The sequence below is a fragment of the Pangasianodon hypophthalmus genome, chromosome 20, assembly GCF_027358585.1.
Source record: "Pangasianodon hypophthalmus isolate fPanHyp1 chromosome 20, fPanHyp1.pri, whole genome shotgun sequence".
NCBI lineage: Eukaryota > Metazoa > Chordata > Actinopteri > Siluriformes > Pangasiidae > Pangasianodon > Pangasianodon hypophthalmus.
The window spans coordinates 12,022,991-12,048,408 of record NC_069729.1 but is presented as its reverse complement, the minus strand read 5'-3'; the positions used below and the strand labels follow the sequence as shown (position 1 = coordinate 12,048,408).

Genomic DNA, 25,418 nt, shown 5'->3' with positions numbered 1-25,418 from the left:
TAATTTGAGTCAAAACAGAAAATATGAACCGTAATGAGGTAAGTACATTTAAGGTGTTTTTGTTGTTGTTATTGTTGTTGTTATTGTTCTACTGAAATACTTAAATTCCTATAACTTTGTCTACTAGCTGCTAATGATTGCCAACAAGCTAACATTAGCATAGCCTTACTCTAGCATAGCTAGAGCATAATAACTATGCTGACCATATGCTAAGTGTCGAAGGTTTCACATCACCTTAGAAAACTAGCTATTTAAATAAAACATAAAAAACTTTTTTATCTGTTTGACCACTCTGAAAGCGTCTGTTTTACCCAGTTGATTCACTGTGCGTGAACCCAGTTTACAAAAAGTCTGTTTTGTTTTGTTTTGTTTTGTTTATCTCAAACTTATAGTCCATAATTTCAAATTATGTGGTTTTAAAAGTAAATCTTTCTCCTAGCAAGTTCAAAACAAAACAAAAATGTTGACAAAAAGTCAATTTATTAAATACACCACAGAAATTTTTTTTTAACATGTATATAATTCAAACATGCAACATAGTAGAGCCAAGCATAACCCAAGTATGTGATATTGTTCAGTTTTTATGCCTATCTTATGCTGTAGCTAGAAATGACCATTTTAGTCATAACCATTATTTTTTCAAATGTTTGGATAAAATGCATCTATAACATAATGTGGCATTATGTGTCTTCATGTGAAAACTATAATGAATTTCCGTGTTACACAATTGCACTTTTAGACCATATAGTATACAGTTATAGGGAATAAGGGAATTATTTATAATCACACTCTCCAGTGTCAACCAGATGAGGATGGGTTCCCTTCTGAGTCCGGTTCCCCTCAAGGTTTTGTCCTCATGTTGTCTCAGGGAGTTTTTCCTTGTCACCGTCACCTCTGGCTTGCTCATTAGGGATAAATTCATAAATTTAAAATTTATATCCTGAATTTATACATTTCTCTAAAGCTGCTTTGTGACAATGTCCATTGTTAAAAGTGCTATACAAATACAATTGAATTGAATTGAATTGAACTGAGTTGAATTGGTAAATATATCAAGTTCTTTTATGTACTTTATAAACAACATTTAGTAGTGTGGAAATGCAGGAAATCACAATTTGTTTCTATGTTCAGGACTAAAAATCTGAGTTTGTAGATGACTTGCATTCATGAAATTTTAAATTCCTATATACATGCATTCCTTCCTCTATTTGAAAGCTTATTACAGATTATGTAATGTTGATAAAATGTTGATAATTGTTGGATTTATGATAGATTTTATACTGAAAATAATATTAAAACTTTTTTTATAGCAGTGTATTTTCTTGAATAAATGATAAATAAATGTTTTTTAACAGACTGTTCTGTAAAAGTGTTCTCCATCAGTATTCACAGTGAAATGAACATTTGCACTCTAACATTATTCAAGACTAGTTTTGTTTGTTTGTTTGTTTGTTTTCTAAAGTATGCAAATCTGCGCATATTCAATTTTTTTTCTTTCTTTCTTTTTTTTGGAAAAGGACCAATACAAGAAATATTTCTAAGAATATCAGCAATCCACTAGCAGTGACTGATTGAACCTATTCTCCTGTAGTGTCTCGCCTTAAACATGCCTAGTACAGGTCATGATGCAATCTATCCTATTTTAAGAAGCATTGACTTTCCACTTTAAACAGGAGACAATAAATCAAGCCCTAGAAATCAATCAAACTTGAATGAAAATGAATCAACAAAGGTGTGTTAATGTATGAAATCCGCTGTGCACTAAAGTCGCAGGTCATTGGCTTATTCTCAGAATAATAAATGCCAGGAGATTATCAGCACTTTTGTTTACTAAACACAGCAGAGGCAACTTGTCACTCGAGCGCGTGCGTTTCAGCCACGAAAGCCCCGCCTCCTTCCCAAAGATGCTTCGCGATTGGTCAGAAATGCAGCGGAGCTCCTTCCAAACGCGATTGGTTGAAAAAGTTACTATAATAAACACCCCAGAAAGCAAGCGAGTTCCACAAACGGAGTGGTGTCTGTCTATTCGATTATGACATCCAGAATCATTTTTATGAAGTCCAAGTGAAGAATTGCTCAAAGAGAAAGAGAAATATCACAATGGTAAGAGTCTCTCTCTCTCTCTCTCTCTCTCTCTCTCTCTCTTTTTAACTCTCCAGGGCTTGAAGCTTCTTTGTAAATAACTTAATTGAGCCAAATATATGAGCAGAATGTAAGGCATGGTAATGTCCTGCTATTGTGAACAGGTTAGATCATGCCTGCTGTAATACAGGCTTAGGGTGCAGTGGCAGCACACAGACATCATAACTCCTGTGTTTACTTAAAATGGAAATATACTGAAATGTTGTTTGTTTGTTTATTTGTTTAACATTTTGCTTTATGTGTTTGCCCCATTTTCTTCACCGAACATGAAAAGGGAATATTTACTTTTGCTGCATTTGCTATACACCCTTTCTTATTTATATTTCACAGGTTATGTTCTGGTCATTTTGACCCAATAACAAAACAGATTATAAAAAGTGTTGAAATATCAATGAACATCAAATACACAGAAATAGACCATATTGTACTTTTGCCTTTTCGCAGCGGTGGTACCATCGTACCTTTAGTCTGTATTTTGGGCGAATTTCTGTGCATGTTCTCCCCATGTCCTAGTGGGTTTCCTCCAGGTTCTCCTGTTTCCTTCCACCTCCAGGTTCTCCGGTTTCCTTCCACCTCCCAAAAGCATGCCATTAGGCGCATTGGCTAAGATCATTTGCCTGTCTGTGTGTGTGTGTGTGTGTGTGTTTGTGTGTGTGATGGACTGGCGTCCCATCTTGGGTGTGTTCCCATTCTCATGCACAGTGTTACTGGGATAGGCTCCAGATCCACTGTGACCCTGAACAGGATAAGCAGTTACTGAGGGTGTGTGAGTGAATATGTGTCTTTAAACATTTATCATTCATTTTGACACATAATTGGACCTTAAGGAACACCACCAGCTTTTAAAGCATCTGAAAGCTAATACCACATGCACCTTCTCAGGTATCTCAGGTAAAAGACACATACTAAGCATACAAAAGATGACAGTGCCAAGGAAAACATTATGTCCTCATCTTATTTTTACTTCTAAATGATCACACACCCTTGCTGGTAGGAGGATCCCCAGGTATAAGAAGTGGTTTTACATGTCTTTACTGTTCCCCAAAAATAAAGATGTATTCAACATTGGTCATTTCAAATATTATTTACTGTCTCAGCTGCCCAAAGACGAAGTGACCCATGAACATTACATGCAAGTAGTGAACAGAACACAAGGGTTAAAATACACCTTATACAATGTCTTCCTTTTTAACAAAGCAGTATATTTGAGCATATTATTATTTTATTTTCCATTATATTATTCCATAAATTATTTCCCATTTTATTTTCCAGAACTGTCATCCTTCACTGTAAACTGACGGGGTTGACTTCTTCCTTCTAATGTGTATTTTAGAGGGTCCAAAATCATTTTCATTTGTCATGAATAATGACAATGTTTTTAAGTAAGAATGTTGATTCAGAGGCAGAACTGGTGGCTGTACACTGTCTGAAAATAGGTTACTCATTAACTCACACTGAGAGAGAGAGAGAAAGAGAGAGGGACATGTTGAGGCCAACAGTAGACAGCTGGCATGATCAGCCACACATGATAAACTGTATGTTGTAAACTCAAGCCTTGAAACTCAGACTAGTATAAAATCTGATCACTGCAACAGATAGAATAAAAACCCCAGTAGGTCGACTTTACATGTTGTGGGGTTTGTTGCATGCAGTACCTGGCACAGACATTGATAAGGAAGTGTATCCTGCACTGAGATTAATCAATAGGTTAGTACACAGTCTACTAGAGATCAGAATGCCTTTAGAGGGTTACTTTATGCTTTCGTAATATTTTGTTCTGGTGGCATGAAGTTGAAATGGAAACAGGTTTTATGGATTGTATTGGTCAGAAGGTGTAGATAGTCAGGGCTTTTCACATAGTTCCTGGAACAGGTCCTGGATGTGTGCTCATTATTGTCCATCCTGGTGTCACAGTTTATGTGTGACATACAGGATGTCATTAAGTTTTTCTTGTGGCAAAATGAAGGGTTAATGCATTTCCAATTCCACAGAACTCCATATAACTGCATAAAAATCTCTTAAGTATCCTATATATCCATATATGAAAGGAAAACTCCACCCAAGTTTAAGAAGAAGAAGAAGAAGAAGCCTTTATTTCTCACATATACATTCCAGCACACTTGTTAGGAAGCTTGAGTCAGAGCGCAGGGTCAGCCATGATACAGCACCCCTGGAGCAGAGAGGATTAAGGGCCTTGCTCAAGGGCCCAACAGTGAATATACTTATATTGTAATATTTATGCTTAGTGATTCTGGTTCTATTTTGCTGGTTGGTGCTGTATTTTCGTTATTCCTGTTACATTGCAGGGGGACATTGTTATTGCTAGTGCAGTTATAATGGTGGTTAATAGGAGAAAAATTGTAAACAATATCAAATATAAGGGATAATTGTCAGCTTTCCCTGTTAGCTCCTTAAAAAACAAACTAGCAAGAGCATCTTTTCTCACCATTTTTCATCGACGTTCATTTTTATATTAATGAGAAATCTAAAAGGGACTCAAAGATCCTGAATGCAGTGCAGCTTTCTGACCCAATCTGTACAGAGTGTAGAGGAGGTGAGGGAGTGGGACAGACTAAAATTTTAAAGCACTGCTGTATCACTCTTTATAGATATAGATCAAGCAAGGGCTAAATCCCACTGATGCCACTATCAGCAGGTAATGGAATGGCAATGTAGGAAACCATTAATCATTAACTTTTGTAACTTTCTGTCTGAAATGGCAACTATTCACTTACTCACTTCTGTCTTATTCATTTTGCCCTGGTTTGCTGTGTTGAGGTGAGGCCGCTGGTATCATTCCTACAATCGCCTTAGACAGAAGATAAGCTGGAGTGCCCCTGAGTCACTCCAGCCAACAAAGGCTCGCATTTATATATATATATATATATATATATATATATATATATATATATATATATATATATAAATGTACAGTCTGGTCTGGAAGTATTTGGACAATGACAGAGTTTTTTGTGATTTTGCCTTTATACACCACCACAATGGATTTGAAATAAAACAAAGATGTATTTGAAGTGTAGACTTCCAGCTTTATTTTAAGAGGTTCCACAAAAATATGGCATTTACCATTTAGGAATTACAGCCATTTTCAACAAAAGTACCTCCATTTTTAAGGGCTCAAAGGTATTTGGACAATTGACTGACAAGAAGTTAATTGACCAGGTGCGGTCCGTGCCCTCGTTAATTCAAGACAAATGAAGCAGATAAAAGGTCTGGAGTTGATATCAGGTCTTGAGTTGGCATTTGGCAGCTGTTTGACTGGAGCTACCAATATGAAGTCCAAGGAGATCTCAATGCAAGTGAAGGAGGCCATCATTAGGCTGAAAAAACAACATAAATCTATAAGAGAGATCTATAAATCTATAAGAGCAAAAACCTTAGGTGTGGCCAAATCAACAGTTGGGTACCTTCTTAAAAAGAAAGAAAGCACTGGTGAGCTCAACAACATCGAAAGGCCTGGAAGACCACAGAAGACAACTAAAGTAGATGTTTGCAAAATCCTTTCCTTGGTGAAGAAAAACCCCTTCACAACATCAACAGAAGTCAAGAATACTCTGGAGAAGGTAGGCGTATCATTGTCAAAATCTACAATCAAGAGACGCCTTCATGAATATAAATACAGAGGGTTTTTTTAACAAGGTGCAAACCACTGGTAACACTCAAGAACAGGAAAGCCAGATTAGACTTTGCCAGAAAACATCTAAAAAAAAGCCTCCATATAAATCGTGCTCTGGAATAAGATTCTTTGGACTGATGAAACCAATATTAACTTGTACCAGAATGATGGGAAGAGAAAAGTATGGTGAAAGAAAGGAACAGCTCATGATCCAAAGTATACCACATCATGTGTCAAACATGGTGGAGGCAGTGTTATGGCGTGGGCATGTGGGCTATACTCTCTGCTCACATTCAGCCAAATGCTGGTATTAAAAGTATTAAAATTATGGTTATATTTACAGTTATGTCACTTTGTCAAATACCTTTGAGCCCCTGAAAATGGAGGTACTTTGTTGAAAATGGCTGTAATTCCTAAATGGTAAATGCCATAATTATGTGGAACCTCTTAAAATAAAGCTGAAAGTCTACACTTCGATCACATCTTGATTGTTTTATTTCAAATCTATTGTGGTGGTGTATAAAGGCAAAATCACAAAAACTCTGTCATTGTCCAAATACTGACTGTATTTATATATATATATATATATATATATATATATATATATATATATATATATATATATATATATAATTTATTTATTTATTAAGTTGCATAGCATCAAAATATTTACCAATTTTATGCAATGCAATTTTTTGGCATATTTGTACAAGCAAACACATCTGGTCAGAGGCAGTGTAAATTCACAACACATCACAACAATAACACATGATTAAATAATGTGTAATATCACTAATAACACTGAGAATGCATAATAATTTCTTCTTTGTGGATGGATTGGAATGTTAGGACTCCTTTAGCCTGACCTGTAAGCCTGTTTACATGAAAAAGAGATTCATGACCATTTGCCAACATAAAGCACATATGTGAAACTAGAAACAGTATGAAGTACACTAGAGACTTTTTTTTGTATGAGCTTGAAATCCTTACCTCTTCTCCCCCAGGCTGAAGCTCTCTCTAACACTTACTACTATCAGGTCTCACAGTCATTCTGGCCACCTTCCCACTGTGTGAGAGCTGGAAAGTGCTTTCCCTCTCAACATGGTCTGGAAAATGCATTCTCTTTCCCAGTGTTTTTTTTTTTTTTTTTTTTTTTTTAAGAAAATGGATCTTCAGGCTTTTATCACTGCTAATATTAACCTTGCTTGATATTTTCCTTAGTTTTCAGTTCGCTCTATTCTCACACGCTCTATTTTTGACTTAACAACCAGGAAATATTAGTGAAACCGACTGAATGATATTTTTCCTGCTTATGGGAGTCATTGCATTTCTGGGTTTACACGAGAGAGAAGAAGTGAATTTTCTTGTCTACTAGCAGCCAATATTATTGTGCATTGTGCTTTTACCTCATGAGCAGGAGGCCAAAACCTCCAAACCACAAGTCTCCTGACATAACTCATACCATTGACTAAGATATTTTGTGTTGTTCTTTTCTTTTAAACACACACACTTGTCTTATTATACTTATGAGGACTTTCCATTGATATAATTCATGCAGATACATGTGCGTGCATACACACACACACACACACACACACACAAACACTCATGGATGCTTGTATGCCACAAATGATCAGCTGGTTTACAGGATAAGTGATGAATTACTGATGCATGCTTGTGGTTTGCTGCCTTGTTGAATGGCAGTAACTAAATCCAGTTATTCTGGAGCTCTTAGAGTTCTTGGGCCAAGATGTAACACAACACATCACAATCTAAAGCATCTACACCGTGGTTCATTCTGTCCATTTACACTAATTTGATATTTGCCTTCTGGTCCCAGAAGGTCAGTCATCAAATGTCCATCATCAATTACATTTGACCAGGGGTCAAATTCTTACAAAGAATCCTGTGCAGAGGATTGTGGGAGGGTTAAAAAGCACAAAACAGGCACATGCACTTTACTCCTGAGAGCTCAACTTTCCCCAAAGCAGCTAACTTCTTTTAAAGTGTTTCAATGCAATGTGAATGCGCTGGCTCATGTTACTCCTTTAACATGCTTTGATCCATGCAATGCTAATGAAAAAAATTTGTTTTCATTAGATAGGCAGGAGCATATTTAATATTTTAACCTTTTCCAGATTCTGAATAATTTTTATTTAACTGGAGGAATGTGATGGAGGATGGGTTGGGGTCAGAGAAAACCTGGGCCACCAGTTGATCATCCCAGGGTTTCCTTGGGTAAGAGGCTATAAGCTTGAGACACCTGGATTTGGGAATCTTCTCACATTCCTTTCTGCAAAACCTCTCAGGTTCTGTCAGACCTATTTTCAGGTCTCTCCAGAGAAGTTCAGTCACATTCAGATCCGAACTCCAGGACGTTCACAGGCTTGTCCTGAAGTGAATCCTGTGCTGTGTTGGTTGTGTTAGACTGTGACCACTCTCACCATTCAGAGATCCTGTGTGCTCTTGTACAGGTTTTTCTTTAAGGATGTCTTCATCATTCCCCCAATCCTTACAGTACAGGATTGCTGATGTTTTTGCTGCTGAAAAACATCACACAGCATGATGCTGTCCCACCCATTGTTTTGCAGATTAATGAAGAAAAATTAATTTAATTTATTACAGGGTAAGGCTTTAATGTGACAAAATACTTTCTTACTGCACTTTATGTCAAAGGTCAAAGGAATCAAGACTGATGTTGATCTACAGACACAGAGCTTCTCAGAATCTGTAAAGTTCAGTGAGCGTGCTGGATTGAAGCCAGATTAGCAGGGATCCTGGAGCTACTTCTGGCCAGAAAAGAGAGGCAACTGATATTATGTATCAGTTATAAACAGCACTTTTGTTCTGGCATTTAAAGAAAATATTAAATGCTATCATATTAGTGAAATTATTGGCTAAAGAGGCCACAAAGTCGTGTCTAATGCTTGTTAACTGATAGTGATTTACTGATTTGAAAAAAAGGATGACGTTATAAAACCAAAGTTGGTTTAATCTTATGTGTGATACTTTCAAAAAGTTTTTAAACAAAGTATATATTGCAGAAAAAAGGAAAAATTATTATTATTATTATTATTATTACATCTAAAACATAATCCTTGTTATAACTGTAGCATTTTAAAAAATTCTTGATGAAGAGTGATTAAACATAAATTAATCAAAGAAAAAGTCCAATTTATGGACCTATTTCACTGAAAAATTATTCAGCAGTTCACCAGTGTTGAAGCATGATTTTTTTTTTTACTAAATTAAATAAATACATTAAGATACATTACATTCAATAAATACATTATATTCAAAATTGCCATGTCTCGCACACCAAGGGATCCAAGCACAGGTTGGGTTTTATTAGAAGATACACAAGACACAAAGAATAGGCAGTACTCATAACTGGAAATGTGCAGAAGGTCAGGCAGTGGGCTAACAGTCAAGAAGGACGCAAAACCAAATTGTTTTGAACTTAACAAAGATATAGAGTTGAAACCAGATCAACAGGAATGCAAAACAACAGCTCAGTAACATCACAACAGACCAAGTGTTTTAGTGAGAATTTGCAAACCAATGTGAAACAGTCCAGATTATATAAAGGCAGTTGAGGTCATTAAAGGGTAAATTTCTTCAGATTTGGACATGGATTGGTGGCCTCTGTCTTCAGTTTTGCCAAAATATGGATATATTATAAAAAAAAAAAGCAAGGCTGGTGAGTGACCAGCTGGTGAGTCTGAATCCGAGAGAATTTTGATACTTTTGAATTTCAATACTTCATTTGCTATTTGATTTATTTTGTTTCCCCACTGCACTTAATTAAGCAAAAAAACAACATGTGAGGGGTGTGTACTACTGAAAATATACTCATAAAAAACACCTTTATTCATTGGTTAGAAATACAGCAATGGAAAATTGTAAACAAACTTTTATCATGTGCACACAGAAATCATAAAAATCACCCAAGCATGGAGAACATGGAACCAGTGCTAAATTAATTAGAAGATAATCATCAAGGAATAAGTCCACATGATGAGATTCTCATGGCATTGGGGAAACATAAGTTTGATATCCCAATGGTCGCTAGAGAACATAACTCCGGAAGGATAGTATGTCTGGAATGGAAAATCAGGAAGAGAAAAGGGTCAGTGTTTGTCAAGGCATTAGCTGTTTTGCAAGTATTCAAGGTTCTTATGATCTGTTTACACTCGTGGATGTTTAGCCACCTCTGGCTAATGACACCATTCTTCTAGCACTATTTTTGACAGCCAATTGTAATTTTTTTTTTTCACAAACCAGGAACCCTAGAGCTATGAGACAGCACTGTTAATGCTGTGCCACTGTACACAGTTTCTAATAAAACATCTCTAAAATCTGGCAAAACTTAGAAACCTCTGTAGGTTTGTAAAGTTGGCCGTTCTGTGTCAGTACAAACTTTAGAGTTGTCCATTAAGACTCCATCTCTACTGATAATGTTCTCTAGAAATGCAACTCGGCTTACATGGAGTTCACGCTTTGCGGCTTTCATGAACAAATGATTTTCCAGTAACCTCTGCAGAACTCCCTTGACATGGTGAACTTCTAGGGAACTGGAGAAGGAGTAGATTTTGGAGTAGATTTTGTGAAATAAAGTGAAACAGTCCAGAGTATGTACTGAGTGTATACTGAATGTAAAGAGGTGTGTGTGACTAAAAATCTGGTGACTGTGAGTAGGGATAGTTGCCTTGAATTGGCAGATGTTTTTATTGAAAAACATAAAAATTATTGATACAGTGATGCCAACCATCAAATTTGAGCATAAAGATAGGTTTGAAGAACCCATTGCAGCACTTTTGAGACCATTTAGGTCTGTGCACTCATCACAGAGTTGTTCTAAATAATTATCTTAGAAAAACATGCTCGATCACTAGTCCTGTATTTTGAGTTTTTGGCTGCTCTGTGCAGCAAACAGGAATTGCTACAGTATTTCTTTGGTGAGTGTTTAGCACTGTTTAATAGTCATGATTATACAAAATAAAGGCATCATTTAGTTTATTCATTCAATGTAATTTAGTCACTTCTCACCATGCATTTGTAGTGCTGAAATGAATGCTCTGATGACGTGGCAAACAAAAAAGGATGTCGTGCCCTGCGATGGACTGATGTGACACCCAGGGTGTGTTTCAATCTCATGTCCACGGGATAGGCTCCAGATCCACTGTGACCCTGACCAGGATAGAGTGACTACTGATGAATTATCTTATAAATTACATTTTTTGTTTCAGATTGACTAAATATTTGTTTAGTAATCACATGGCAGCAGTGAACAAATGGTTAAATATGAACACTTTTAAATGTTTAATCATTGTGATAGTTTAGCGCACATCATTACTAAACCCACAATGACTGTTTTAATATAACTGTGAGAAAGGACATGAGCGCATCTTCACTGCTATGGCATCACACCTCTGGATTATTGTTCATCTGACCCCTACTTAGCCTCTTGTTCCGATGCAGCTGGATAGACACTCTTTTTTTTTTCCCTGAAGCATCAGACAGGATACACCTGGTTCTGAAGCGAGGTGGAGCCACTTTATAAATGTTTTTCGCTATCTAGCAAAGTAAAATTGAAGTTTTATTTCATATTTTCTTTGAGTGGTGTTTCCATGCAGCTATGATCTACTCTGCCCAAAACCACATCTGCTCTGCTGCCAGAAGGTTTGCTAGGAAAGAGTCCAAACATGAATATGTGCACTTGGAACAAATGCCTGAGGAGCTTGTACCAGTGAATACCGTAAGCTGGTGTACATGCAAAGAATGTAAAGGCTCCTAAGCCTATGGGTACTTGAGGCAGAAAGTTTGGCAGTTGTTTGGCATCTGGGTTTGATTCTTGTTCTGTCCTGATAATCGAGCTCCAAGAATGAATTAGCTGTGAGGAGGCAAGAGTAAACTCTGTGCCACTGTTCCAGCTATCCTAGGGTTAGGCCATATTTTTATAAATGATATTTGTCCAATTATATTTCACTTAAAATTAAGTGTTCATCTTAATGACTGCAAAAAGTAGCAGCATCTTTCTCATTTTTAATCAAGGATTCATCTTTGTAGCCTAGTGTTTTTCTTTTGTAATAACTCAAAAGACATATCCACCATATAATTTGCCATTCCTGCAGAGCTCACTGTCTCTCAAGGAGTCAGCTTTTTTTGTCAGTCCTTCTCACCTCACACCACCTTTCCTCCGTCTACGCACATATCCACCCAAAGATGATTGTGTTTTGCCCTCTTCACGTCATAAGCAGTTGATGTGGGCATTGCCACTGCTGAACAAACCAAATGCTTATCAGTAGTGGGCTGGGTTTAGATCTTTCTGAATTGAGATTTTGAACAAAACATAGCAGTTTCTGTGACTAAGGGCTGGACTGTGGTAAAGATTTTAACTGGCTGAGGTTTTGTCCTGAGTAGTACACTCAAAGAAATTGAGTGGCATCGAGACCACAGAGGCTTGGCCTTCAGGGAATAGCTGCCACAGAAGAACTGTAGAGGCAGCATAAGCGAGAGTAAGTGTGAATTTGATAATAATAGAAGAATGACTAGAAATCCAGTGTTGTACCTTACTGATATTGAGCCTGCTTGAGTAAATTCTGTGAGTGTTTGCATATTTTACGATGTACACAAACAGCTGGAGACAGATATTCTAAGGTGAAAATGTGACTGAGCGGGTACTGCAATTGAAGAGTCTTTAGAGTTATATTTGTTTCTTTTTCAGCTCTTTCAGAACAAATTGATATAATGTGGTTGAAGGCCATAGTTCTTTTGTTTCTAAATAACTGAAGCAATGGTGCTGATTACAGTTTTTACTGATTGTTTATTGAAAGTGTCAGGGTAGCTCGGTTCTGTCAAACCTATTGGGTAACAGTAACAACAGGACCTTGGAGTGGGAGTGCCCTTGTTTTTTTTTTTTTTTAAACACCACCCCTTGGCCTGGAATGTCTTAGGAGAAGGAAACACTGGGCGGAGATGAACCTCTAAAAGTTCCCTCCCTGTTCTAAATGAAACCACACTATGGAATGCATGTGCTCTCTTCCTCTTTCTCTCTCTCAGTCATTTCTGAACCACACATACTCGCACACCCTTATTTTTTTTAACACACACACAAGTTGATCAAGTCTTCTTCCGTTTCTTTTTTTTTTTTTGTGAGCGTCTTGCCCAATATGGACTGTCAAAACTTACTGGGAGAAAGTTAAAGCCACAGAATTGCTGAACAACACATGGTAGAGCATATCGTGCTCCCAACGCAGGGGTATTTCTGACAGTGCTTTGGAATTTAAACCTGAGGGAGAGTTTATGAACTGTGGGGGAGAAAAAGTGAATCTTTGGGCTCAGAGGAAGAGTTATCAGGAGGTGGGGGAGGTGAAGGAAGCGACCCCACACACTTTCACATGCTGAAGACAGAGATTGCTCGAGTTTGTTGCAGGAGTCCTTATCTGGACTCCTCCTGATGGATCCTAGGAGAACCTCAATCCCAAGGATTCTCACAGACTACAGAAGCTAAAAACACACACAAACACACACAGTGAACAGTGAGGGCCTGGTTTTAATATGGAGGCACTGAGGGAATCTCTTCTCCGTTTAACCTTCCAGATGTCATCCTACAAGCGAGCTACCTCAGACGAAGAGGAGCTGATAGACACCACCCCTGATAGAGTGTATCAGTCTCCAACCGTGCAGGTAAGAGCTCTCTCTATGCATTGCCATGTAGTTTGATTTTTATGTAGCTGTACACAAGTTTTTCGTTCACCTCATACCATTGTCTTGTCTTTTACTTAATACATTTCAGAAGAAAAATCTCCACTTTCTCCTCACTAGATTTCTAAACACATGACTACATTTGTCATGAATTTGCCAAGTCATAATGTGACTTTTTGGAATCACACAGCTTCAAGGAATCAATCTAAACTCCTATCAAGTCCAGATGTGAAAGTGAATGAGACCTAAAACCCATCACTGTAATCTATTGGTGGCACTTTATTCATCAATGCAGCTTGTATTGTCACAGCTAGCTATTAGCATTCAGCTGTTTTGTATCATCCAAGTTATTATCATGCTAGCTACTGTTTGAGAGATAAGGAATTGTTAGTTAACCTTACAAAAAGTTTGTTGGTGAAAGGAACACTTTAATACTTTAAGTACATTTAAGAGTTCATACTCTTCTTTCAAGTTGAGTGAAGAATTGTAACCTCACTTTAACCTGTAAGCCGTCAGTGTTTTGCCTGAGTTCATGCTGTCAAGATGTGGGTGAAATGTTTTCGTCCGTGTCATTTCCTGCTGCTGATTTGCTGGTTATCACACGTTTGCATCTGGACTAGTAGAATAGCTCAATATCAATAGAAGCTGAAGTTTGAAAAAGGATTTCTATTATATACATTATAATGTAATTGTTTGTTAATGTGTTTGATTTTATAGGTCTAAAGCAGGGGTTTTCAAACTTTTTGCAGCCAGGGACCCCATTAACAGTAAAATACATTCTACAGACCTCCTCAGCACCATTTTTTTTAATTAACACAACTATTCAAATATTCATCTCATTATTCAAAAATGTACAATAAAATTTTGTCTATTTATTAGAACCATAGAACTTTTTATTTTTGGGTTTTTAAGGTTTGTGTAAAATGCATTCAGTTGGCCAGTAAAACAGTAATAGGTACAGCTAATAATTGTAAGAACTCAATAATAAATATAATAACTTTGACAATTGTGTGTTTTGATTTCCCCCACCATAAAAAGATGAAAAACTCATGGACCCCTTGGCTATGCTTCAGCATCCCATAACATATTACTTTATCCAAGTTAGGTAATCACTATATATTGTGGGAAGGTACACTGAAAAAAAGGAATATGTGATCGGTCAGATTTAGAAGAAAACATTATGCATGCTTTACAGAAAAATATTAAATTTCTCATCAAAATATGAATTCAGTGCTTATATTAAATATAATATAAACAAGTGTCTAATCTACTGGTTTGAATTATTTAGAGTAAGTGTGATCAATTCACATAGTATTAACTTGATCCAATTACGTTAAATTACGTTAAAATATCTCCCACGTTGTGGGGAACGTTGCTGCCTCACAATGCCAGGGGTCTTGGGTTTGATCCTGAGTTCAGGTGAGTATGCAGGTTGATTTTATTCCAGGGCTTTGAAAATACATGATCAAATCATTTGGCTGTACAAACCCAAATTGTGTTAATTCATTCACATGAAACTGATCTACACATATGAATTAATTAAATTCAGTGAACTTTTTTTTCAGTGTAGTCTGTTTTCTTAACTGGCTTTTCAGGCCCAAAATCCTAAGGAAGATTTACAGTCATGGGAAAAGAAAGTACACCCTCCTTCAATTCTATGATTTTATTTATCAGGACCTAAATAACAATAATGTGGTCCTCACCAACTTCTATAAAGAAACAAGTAACCTGAGGTTAAACAACAAAAGAATATGTAGTTTAAATATGTAGTCATTTTTGCCCAAAAAGTAAACCAACATTTAGAAACCACGTAGGGAAAAAAATAAGTAAACCTTTCCTACTTCCACAATCATTAAGAGAGTAATTAGAGGCCAGGTGCTACTCATTGCACAAGATTAGTTAATCATCAAGAAGTGTGACTACCTCTCTAAAAGCATAACTTGGCATTTGGTGTTTTGGAGCACTCAGGTGTATGTTTACATCAGGCCAAGAAGAAAGTATATCATCCATGACCTCAGAGAAGCAAGTATTGCTGCTCATCCATTTGGGAATGTTTATAAGGCCATCTACCGTCAGAAGGATTGTTTACGATTGGAAAGCCTTCGAGACAGTTGCCAATGTTCCCAGGAATGGGTGTCCCACAAACTCAATCCAAGGTCAGACCGTTTAATGCTCAGAGATATAAAGGGAAACCCAAGAGCTACATCATGTGACCTACAGGCCTCTGTAAGCACATTAAATGTTTGTATATGACAGCACAATCAGAAAAAGACTGAACAAGTATGGCATTCAGGGCAGGGTGGCTAGGAAAAAGCCCCTTCTCTCCAAAAAGAATATGGCAGCACAGCGTAGGTTTGCAAAATTGAATCTGAACAAACCACAATAGTTCTGGAACAGTATCCTCTGGACTGATGAGACCAAGCTGGAGATGATTGTTCATCATGCACAGCACCAAAATCCAAACACAGTGTATCACCACAAACAACTGTCAAGCATGGTGATGGATGGGGGATGATTTGGTCTTGTTCTGCAGCCACAGACCTGGGAAACTTGCAGTCATTGAGACAACAGTGAAGTCCATTTCATACCAGAATATCTGTGAGTCTGTAAGTCTGAGGCCATCTATCCAGCAGCTTAATCTGGGCTGAAATTGGGTCATGCAACAGGACAATGATTCCAAGAGCACTAGCAAATCAACAACTAAAAAATCAAGATGTCGAAATGGCCAAGTCAAAGTCCAGACTTCAACCCCAATTGAGATCCTGTGCATAAATGAATGCCCTCAAACATTGATGTACTGAAGTACTGTTGTAAAGAAGAGTGGGCCAAAGTTTCTCCAAAACAATGTGAAAGACTGATAAACACCTAGTGGGTACTTTTTTTTTTTTTTTTTTTCCTTGACCGTATGTGGGAAAACTGTGATATCATCTATATCTTTTAATAAAACATACATTTGGTTTTAACTCAAAACAAGCAAGTGTTCTCAATTTTTATCATTGGAAACCCATTAAAAACAATAAATAGCTGTAAAAACAATCAATGGACACTCTCAGTACAGATTTCTTTTACAAACAACTAATTAAAAAAGGTTCTAACTGAGAAGTTTTTAATGTGTACAATAATTTTATTTATGAACTTTCCAAAAATGGAATAAAAATGGAACCCATTTTTATTAAAATTGCCATTAGATTCCAGCTGACATTATTTATAGGCATAATGACATTGATGATGATGATGATGATCATGATTTCTAACACTAACAAAATCAGAAAATCACAGACTGCTTGGCTATGCTTCATGGACCCCATTTTTGAGAAACATGAAATTAAATCATATCTGTGTGAATTCCATTAAAAATAGGAAATTCCATTTCCATTAAAAATGGGAGAAACACTCGCTGTTGCATGTGCTGACAAATTTACCATCAGCTATAGTACAAATGCGTGTGTGTTAGAGTGTGCAGACTGTACTGTTTTAACTAAGCATTTGGTAGGTAAGCAGAATCTCTCACAACATACTCGCATGACACTTGCTAATCTTGTAATAGCCACCCACAGTATGTGTTGGAGCTCCCTGTAGATACAAATAGACCACAGATAAGCAAATGTTTAGGGTGCTACAATGACACGAATTGTTCTCTCCACAGACAGGATTCATTGGTGAGCTCTTAATGTGCCATTTAATTTGCATGAGCTGTAAACTTTGTGTCTATAGCCCCCTCTAACACTAGCATTCACACATTAGGTCAGGCTTTTAGGTTGCAAATTTGACTACAAACCTTTCTCATGATGTGCTCATGATGTGACTAGGTTTTTTTAAGCAGAACCTTTTGCCCTTTTTTTCATTCTTATACTCTGTTTTAAATTCTTCATGGAAAAGCTGAGCCTCGTTACTTGTTAAACCATTTCTAAGCATTTTTGGGACTAACTCAAGGTATTAAGTGCTCTGACCCAGTAATATATTTATAATATATTGACGATATGTTAGAAATAGGGGAGCACTGTGGCACAGCGGGTTGTGTTGCTTCCTCACAGCTTTACATTCCCCCGTTCAATCTTGAGCTCAGGTTACTGTCTGTATGGAGTGTCTGCATGCTCGGTGCCCTGCAGTGAACTGCATCCCTTCCTGGGTATCCTATCTCAAGCTCAGTGTTACATTTACAGCGTTAAGCAGATGCCCTTATCGAGAGCAACTTACAAACACTTACAGAAGTGTTTTCATTCTAGTTCATTAGGTCAGGGACTAAGAGTACCATCAGTCTAAAAACCCTGTTGGGAGTAGAGTATAAAAAGAAAACGCAAGACTATTTCTTAATAGTAGATAAACTAAACGCTACTTCAAGTGAAGAGGTAGGACTTTAGTCTTCATTTGAAGACGGACAGGGAGGGACTCGGCTGTTCAGACAGCCAGGGAAAGTTCATTCCATCACTTGGGTGCAGGACAGAGAACAGTTTTGATGGATGTTTTTGGCTTGTAGGCAAGCACCGGTGTTTTAAATCTAATACAGGATTTAAATACATAATAATTTAAATACAGGAAGCGAGTGAAGGGAGCATACCAGTGGAAAAGTGAAGGAGAAATTGGGGAGATTTGTGCAGCTACATTCTGGATCAGTTGCAGGGGTTGGATGACACACAGAGGCAGTCCTGTCAGGATCAAGGTTCAGTAGTCCAGTCTCGAAATGTCAAGACACTGAACAAGCACCTGAGTGGCCTCTGTGGAAAGAAATGGCCAGATCCTCCTAATGTTGTAAAGGTGAAACCTGTATAACTGAGTCAGTTTAGTTTTGTGAGGCGAAAAGGATAGTTGGTTGTGTAGGACTACCCCAAGGTTGTGTGCAGTAACAGATGGAGAGATCTGAGATCTTGGCATGGGGATGCATCTGCAGGGAAAGCAGCTCTGTCTTGCTGGGATTTAGTTTCAGCTGAAGAGCTGCCATCCCTGACGAGATGTCAGAAAGACATGGTGAGATCCGTGCAGAAACATGAGTGTTTGGTGAGTGTGAAAGCCATAGCATATGATTTACATAATTTCCATACCCATCACACCATTCAGTGAGCACTCATGCCCTGTGAATGGAGCATTGTCATCCTGTGTAGAGACCACTCCCATCAGGAAAGAAATGTTAAAGGTGAGCAGTCACTTTTTTTTATTTGCATTGGCTCTCATGGTAAACCCATACCATGCCATCAGAATGCCTCCCGGAGCATAACAGAGTCACCAGCTTTTCCTTTACTTTCACACATCTGTATTACAATATATTTTAAATAAACTGGTGGAAAATATACGTACATTACCAGTCAAATTTTGCACACACCTGCTCATAAAAGGGTTTTGTTCATTTTTAACTATTTTCTAATATTTCATATTTCAGAGCACACATGTCAAACTCTTGCCCCATGGCCTCTGTAACTGTTAATGCAATATTTTTGTTAAACTCAATTATATTGCACTCAGTGGAAGACACCAATTCACCTCCACAATTTCTCTCAGTGTTTTGGCATTTTCAGATGCTGTGACATATATTTCATATTTCAGAACGCATGTCAAACTCATGACCCATGGCCTCTGTGAAAAAAAAAATGGCTAGAATTCCTAAACTGTTAATGCAATATTTTTGTTAAACTCCTTGAATTAAAGCTGAAAGTCTACATTTCACATCTTGATTGCTCCATTTCAAATCCATTAGGGTGGTGTACAGAGGCAAAATTTTAAAAAATTGTGTCACTGTCCAAATACTTATGGACCTGTCTGGTAGTGGATATTGACATACTGTACATAATGCACAGTATTTTCCAATATATCACAGCATGGGCGTAGGTTTGTCTTGAAACATGTCATGAAAGGGAGGTAACCCTGGGCCTATTACAACACCTATAAAAACAAACACCTTCAACACCAAGAACAAGCTATTCATGTATGTTTGCAAATGGTCAGGCACCAGGTGCAAATTAGTATAGCACACGTTACCAGCTGAGCCAGAGACAGATGTGTACTAGCTGAAAACATTCTCATAAAAATCTCATAAATTCTGAAAAACCTTCGAATCCTACTCTTGCTCCAGAGTGTGTGTAAATTTACACATAGTGAGATTAACTTATGTAAAGCTTGATTTATCAGCTTTGCATCTTTCTAATTTGCTATGATTTACTGTATATATACAGTTGTGTTCAAAACAGTTGTGTTAAAAAAGTGAGTAAAGCTCAAAATCCTTATGATAACTTCTATTTCAGTACATACAAATGCATTGGAAACACTGCACATTCTATTCTAAATCAAAACATGAAGAAAAATTTATCAAATTTGTTATTACTTTACAGAAAGTGAAGAAAAAGAAATATTAGATTGTTCAAAAAAAAAATAGCAGTGTCTGCATTTTTCTTTACAAAGTCAAACATTTACTGTATAAACTAAAAAATGCTTGAAGATTTAGCTTTCTTGTGAATCACTGAGCTAATATTTAGTTGTATAGCCACAGTTTCTGAGAACTGCTTCACATCTGTGTTGCATGGAGTCGACCAACTTCTGGCACCTGTGAACAGGTATTCCAGCCCAGGACGATTGCACTACATACCACAATTCCTCTGCATTTCTTGGTTTTGCCTCAGAAACAGCATTTTTGATGTCACTCCACAAGTTTTCTATTGGATTAAGGTCTGGAGATTGGGCTGGCCACTCCATAACGTTAATCTTGTTGGTCTGGAACCAAGATGCTGCTCGCTTACTGGTGTGTTTGTGGTCGTTGTCTTGTTGAAACACCCATTTCAAGGGCATTTCCTCTTCGGCATAAGGCAACATGACCTCTTTAAGTATTTTAATGTATTCAAACTGATCCAGGATCCCTGGAATGTGATAAACTCACAGGTACTGTAACTTTAGACTTTCGTTGATCACCCTAGAGCTGATCATTGGCTGAGTCTTCGCCATTTTGGCTATTCTTCGATCCATTCGAATGGTAGTTTTCTGTTTTCTTCCACATCTTTCTGGTTTTGGTTGCCATTTTAAAGCATTTGATATCATTTTAGCTGAGCAGCCTTCTTTATATGTTTATATGGACTTCTTTATATGTTTTCCCCTCTCTAATCAACTTTTTAATCAAAGTACGCTGTTCTGAGCAATGTCTGGAACGGCCCATTTTACTCAGATTTTCAGAGAGAAATGAACAGTACAACATTTGCTGCCTTCATCCTTAAATAAGGGCCACTTGTTTGACACCAGTTTTTTCACAGAATGATTTACCTCTCTAATTGAACTCCACACTGCTATTATTTTGAACACGCCCTTTTCAATTAATGATTCAATTACACAGAATCAGAAGCATGCATGTCATGACTGTTGGGTCTGTTGGTTTTCTATTACTCTACTACACCTACCTGTAAAATATTTGCCATGTAGAAATATAATTTCTACCAAAAACAGTGATTGATTGACTGGTTAGTGAGGAGGATGGGCTGGTCTCTGCATATGGTAGCTGTGCAAATCGCAGAATTGATATTACTGGAAGAATCAGCACACAATGCCCTTAGGAGGCAATGGATATTTAGAGACGGTATGATTTTTTTTCGGAGGATGAAAGCTGGGTTATAAGCCAGTTGCCACGGCATCTGGCCAATTTTAAAAAGCTTCATCATGGTTTGGCCTTCTCTGGTAGCAGAGAATCTCCGTGGATTAGCAGTAATACTTTTTTTACTCAGACTGTTTTCTTTTCACCTCAATTATATTGCGCTCAGTGGACGACACCAATTCACCTTCACAATTTCTCTCAATGATTTGGCATTTTCAGATGCTGTGACACTGCTGGATGTACTAAGTAATTTTTTTTTCCTCATAGACGTGAGTCAAAAGTACTTCTACTTCTGCCTCAGAATTTTTTCTTTTTTTGCCCGATTAGTAGCCATTTTGAGCTTTCCCTATGTGAATCTGGCCTTTTTATGGAGGATTGTGAGCATCACCAAACAAAAATCAGCTTTGGGGTGCAGGCACCTTGTAATTTATGGGTGATTGCCATTTATCAACATGCACATGTGAATACAAATGGTTTACGCATATACATACAACTTTACTCAAAGATTGAAGGATGAGGCCCATTATCTGTGTGCTTAGAGAGCACTGTAAAGGTAAATGAATTGCCAAATTGTGAATCTAGGAAAAAGAATCTAGGAAGTATTCTACACTCAATGAACCATGAAAATAAACTTTAATTAGGAAACAGAAAAGTTGGAATAGTTAAATGAAGATAGGTCTTGTTACATATTTGACTTTTTCTCCCTCTAGGACTTAGCTTATCTCTAACTGTGACGCTTCACAATGCTCCTAAATCCATTTTCAAGGATCAGACTTTCAAAACTTTTTCTATGGAGGAAGCTTAGCAGCCTACATTAGAGAAAAAGTGGCATTTTTCTGACAGCTGATTAGTCTAAGAGCTGTTTACGGTCTGTGACCCTGGACGTAACTTGCCCTGGAGCAGGTTAGCTGTGCAGCATGAGTTACCACAGCAATGTAACCTGGTAAAAAGTAAGACAGAAAATCCAGGGTAAGATTAAAGTAAGCTCAAATATAGCTAGTTAAACAATAAATCATGTTTCATGAGACAGGCCTCTGGTGTACAAAGAGAGGTTTTGGTTTATTATCCCTGTGGCAGTGTTATGGTTAGATGTAATTGCAGGCTACAGTAAGCTGGCCCATTGTAATGACTAACCAAAGTATGCCACTCATAAAAGGTAAAAATCAGTATCAGTGTTGGAGAGATGCCTGAAGCCAGTTCTTGAGCATGCTTTTCTATTGAGAAAAATCAGGGCAGTCACCAGATAGGAGCAGAAAACCAGTGGGTTATTTATTAACACCTATTCTCATTTACAGCCACTGGGCCTCATACATCAAGCTGGATGCAAACAAATTTATTTGTAAATCATTTGAATGAGCATTTATATGTACACAAATTTGGTATTCATAAAAATCTTGTAAGTTCGAAAAAACTTATGTATCCAATGAAAATGGATTACTGTACTTACAGTATATATGGATTACACAGCTCAAATTACATGCACAAAGTTAATGAAAATGGGTTTCTGTGAAACCCATTTGTTTCATATTAATCAAACCAAATCATTCAATTAAGACAAAAGAAATGCCACTATGTAAAAGGAGGACACTGGTCTGTGCGTGTTTAAGAGGGAATGGATATTTAGAGACTGGTATGATTTTTTTCGATACAAGTCAATTCTGCACTGCTGCATGAGAGGCCAAAGAGACTTCTAGCCGACAGTCATCAAGACACTTAAACATGACACTTAAATGATCACCTGGGTACAATGTATATCTCTTTTTTTTTTTTTCCACATTTGCCTCTGCGAAATAGTGTGCTTTCTGCTCTCTGTGAGTTTTTCCTTTTATGGAGTTTTGTGGGTGTCAATAAATACAAATGAGCTGTGGTGTGCATGTACTTTGCACTTTACAGGTGAATGGCATTCATCAACATATATACGTGAGTATGAAGGAAATCGTCTAAACCTTTGTAAATCGGGCAAACATTTACACACAGCTTTACTAAAAGATTGATAAATGAGGCTCATTATGTGGCAGCATTAAGGAAAAAAAAACAATAATCATAGCAGGTGGCACCTATGAATAGGATGGTGTTACCCCAGTTCATAGCTGTGGTTTGACATATGGCACTGCTAGTGATGACACAACAGCTGATGATCCCTCACACAAATGTGTCTGAGAACAACATGTCTGAGAATGATAATGGTGTGCATGCATCGACTGAATGTCTAGAATAAAAGAATAATCCATAAAAATAAAGCTTTTCTGCTTCAGGATCAGTGGTGGTGTACAGTCCTTCATTAGGTCATTCACTAATGTGAGAACATTTGCAGTACAATTCCCTCCTAAGCCTAACCTTAAGTCCTTTAACCTTGTTTGTGTTCAGGTGCTGGAGCATGAACTGGGGTCCAGGTGTTGGACTGAGCGAAGCCATGTGGAGAAGAAGCTCCTTGTTGTGGTGTGTGGTCTCTCGCTGGCATTATTCATATGCATCCTGACATTGGGTCTGCATTATAACGAGAGTGAGTGACAAAAAAAAACTACTGCTATGCTCAAATCTTAACCCATATCTTACCCTTTATACAAAATGCTCAAGTCTTATTTGCACATATCTCAACCAGAAGTGAAAAGGAAGACAGTCTGCCTACCTCTAGATTTATAACCCAATCTACTTATGGAAAAAACAACATTACTGCCAAATTTAAAATAACTGTAAAATGGGAAATGAGTTATCACTGTTTATCAGCATCATCCACATCAGTCTCTGTATCATCATTTGAGGTACAAGTCACTCGCAACATTAAACACTCGACTGCTCACTGCAAAGTATTAAAACTTTTTCCACTCTCATCAGTACAGAGTGTGTAAGTGCTCTTCTTTGTTTTGATGAAGTTATAAGAGGGAGTGCAGGAGCATTGCAAATATTCTGACTGCCAGTATTTGATTACAAACTGAATTCATTAGGCTTATGTATGTCTCTCAACGGTACATAGCTATCCGACAAGTCGATTAAAGTAGAGATGGCACGATAACACTTTTTCATACTGATACCAATACTTTGAGTATCAGCTGATATAAATGCAAATCCAATATTGTTTTTTTTAAAAGACTACTAAGCTTTAAAGTGTTTTTTTTTTTAACTGAAGCCTTTCACAGTTCAACTCTTTTACATACAAATCACTTACATTGTAAAACAATAAAGTATAAATATAATAAATTCAATCCTAACCAGTCAATTCTCTCTTTATATGTAAACATTTCCAGTTAGAAAAATTACTTTCTTTATGTTTTCTCCAATATGTTTTCTCCGGGATCCGAACCACCATTTTTTTGTTTCTGGCCTGATACCAATACTGGGTATTAGATCAGTGCCATCTCTGCTTAAAGCTTGTTATCCAGTGAGAAAATCACACTTTAGGCAGACTGACACGTACGAACTATTGGAAGTCTGCTTGTTTTAAACTTGAAGCAGGAACTCATATCAGTCATTTATCTTTCAGTCATGTTTTTTGTTTGAAAATGAATGTTGTATCAGAGAACAGCATACCAGCGAATGCCATTTCCTCCTATTCAGCGACCCGAACTCAGTGCCGCATGACAAATCACTGCATTATAAAACGACTACTGACTGAAAAATGTGCCCAGACCAGAATGTTTGCCCCTCCTTTTCCCTAGTCAGAGTGCTTTTTTGTTTTTCAGGCCTACTTTTTCTACTTTTGGGCCTGCTTTCCTGCTCACTTTATCTCTCTAGATTAGGCTAAGGTTGTGTCTCTAAGGCCCAATGTTTTTCTTATGAGGGTCCACAATAACACCCGCTGAGACAACCTCTTTCTCCTTCCGTTTTGCTCTCTCTACTGTTCAAATCCAAACAAGACCTTTTCATGTTAGTTATTTTCAATATCAAACATAACATTAACATAACCTCCTGAAATAAAGGGATAGATGGGGAGTGGTGTGTACATATATCCTACTACCCAAAGCATTCTAAATAGAGACTATAATACATTTATTTTATTAAGTGTGGTCACTTATTTAAGTAGGATCACTTTTGAATTGGTGGTCTCTGTTTCTGTGGATATTAGCGTATGTTTGAGAGAAAGAAGAAGGAGAAAAAAAAATACAAGTGTCATATTGTCAGCTTTAGAGGTCACTCAGGTCATCCTCCGTGAGAATCTGTCTGTTTATCTCATAACCGAATTCCTAAAAAGTTTTGATTGCTTCCCAGACCTGACTGAATGCAGATCTGTCCTGGGAATCGACAGCAAAACAGTAGTTTTTTCATGTTTGCTCCCAGTGTAGTCTATAGCCTTTTCAAATATTCAGACTGAAGATATTCAGACCTATTGATGCAGGAAAACTCTCTGTGGTTTACCATAGCTTCTTATTCAGT

The 25,418-nt window shown here is 37.3% G+C and overlaps 1 protein-coding gene across 3 annotated transcripts in view; it reads left to right on the top strand.

Moving 5' to 3' along the window:
* Positions 1-1,968: 1,968 nt before the first annotated feature.
* Positions 1,969-25,418, top strand: part of ece1 (endothelin converting enzyme 1) — a 38,986-nt gene continuing 15,536 nt past the window's right edge. Inside the window, exons 1-3 of one of the 3 annotated variants that reach the window (XM_053227218.1) lie at positions 1,969-2,103; positions 13,379-13,465; positions 23,415-23,550. In XM_053227218.1, coding sequence (XP_053083193.1) covers positions 2,101-2,103; positions 13,379-13,465; positions 23,415-23,550 — 226 coding nt within the window. In that variant the 5' untranslated portion in view covers positions 1,969-2,100. Of the gene's footprint in view, positions 2,104-12,791; positions 13,466-23,414; positions 23,551-25,418 lie in introns of those variants that run through there. The other 2 variants (XM_053227217.1, XM_026932649.3) reach the window with 2 other exon arrangements.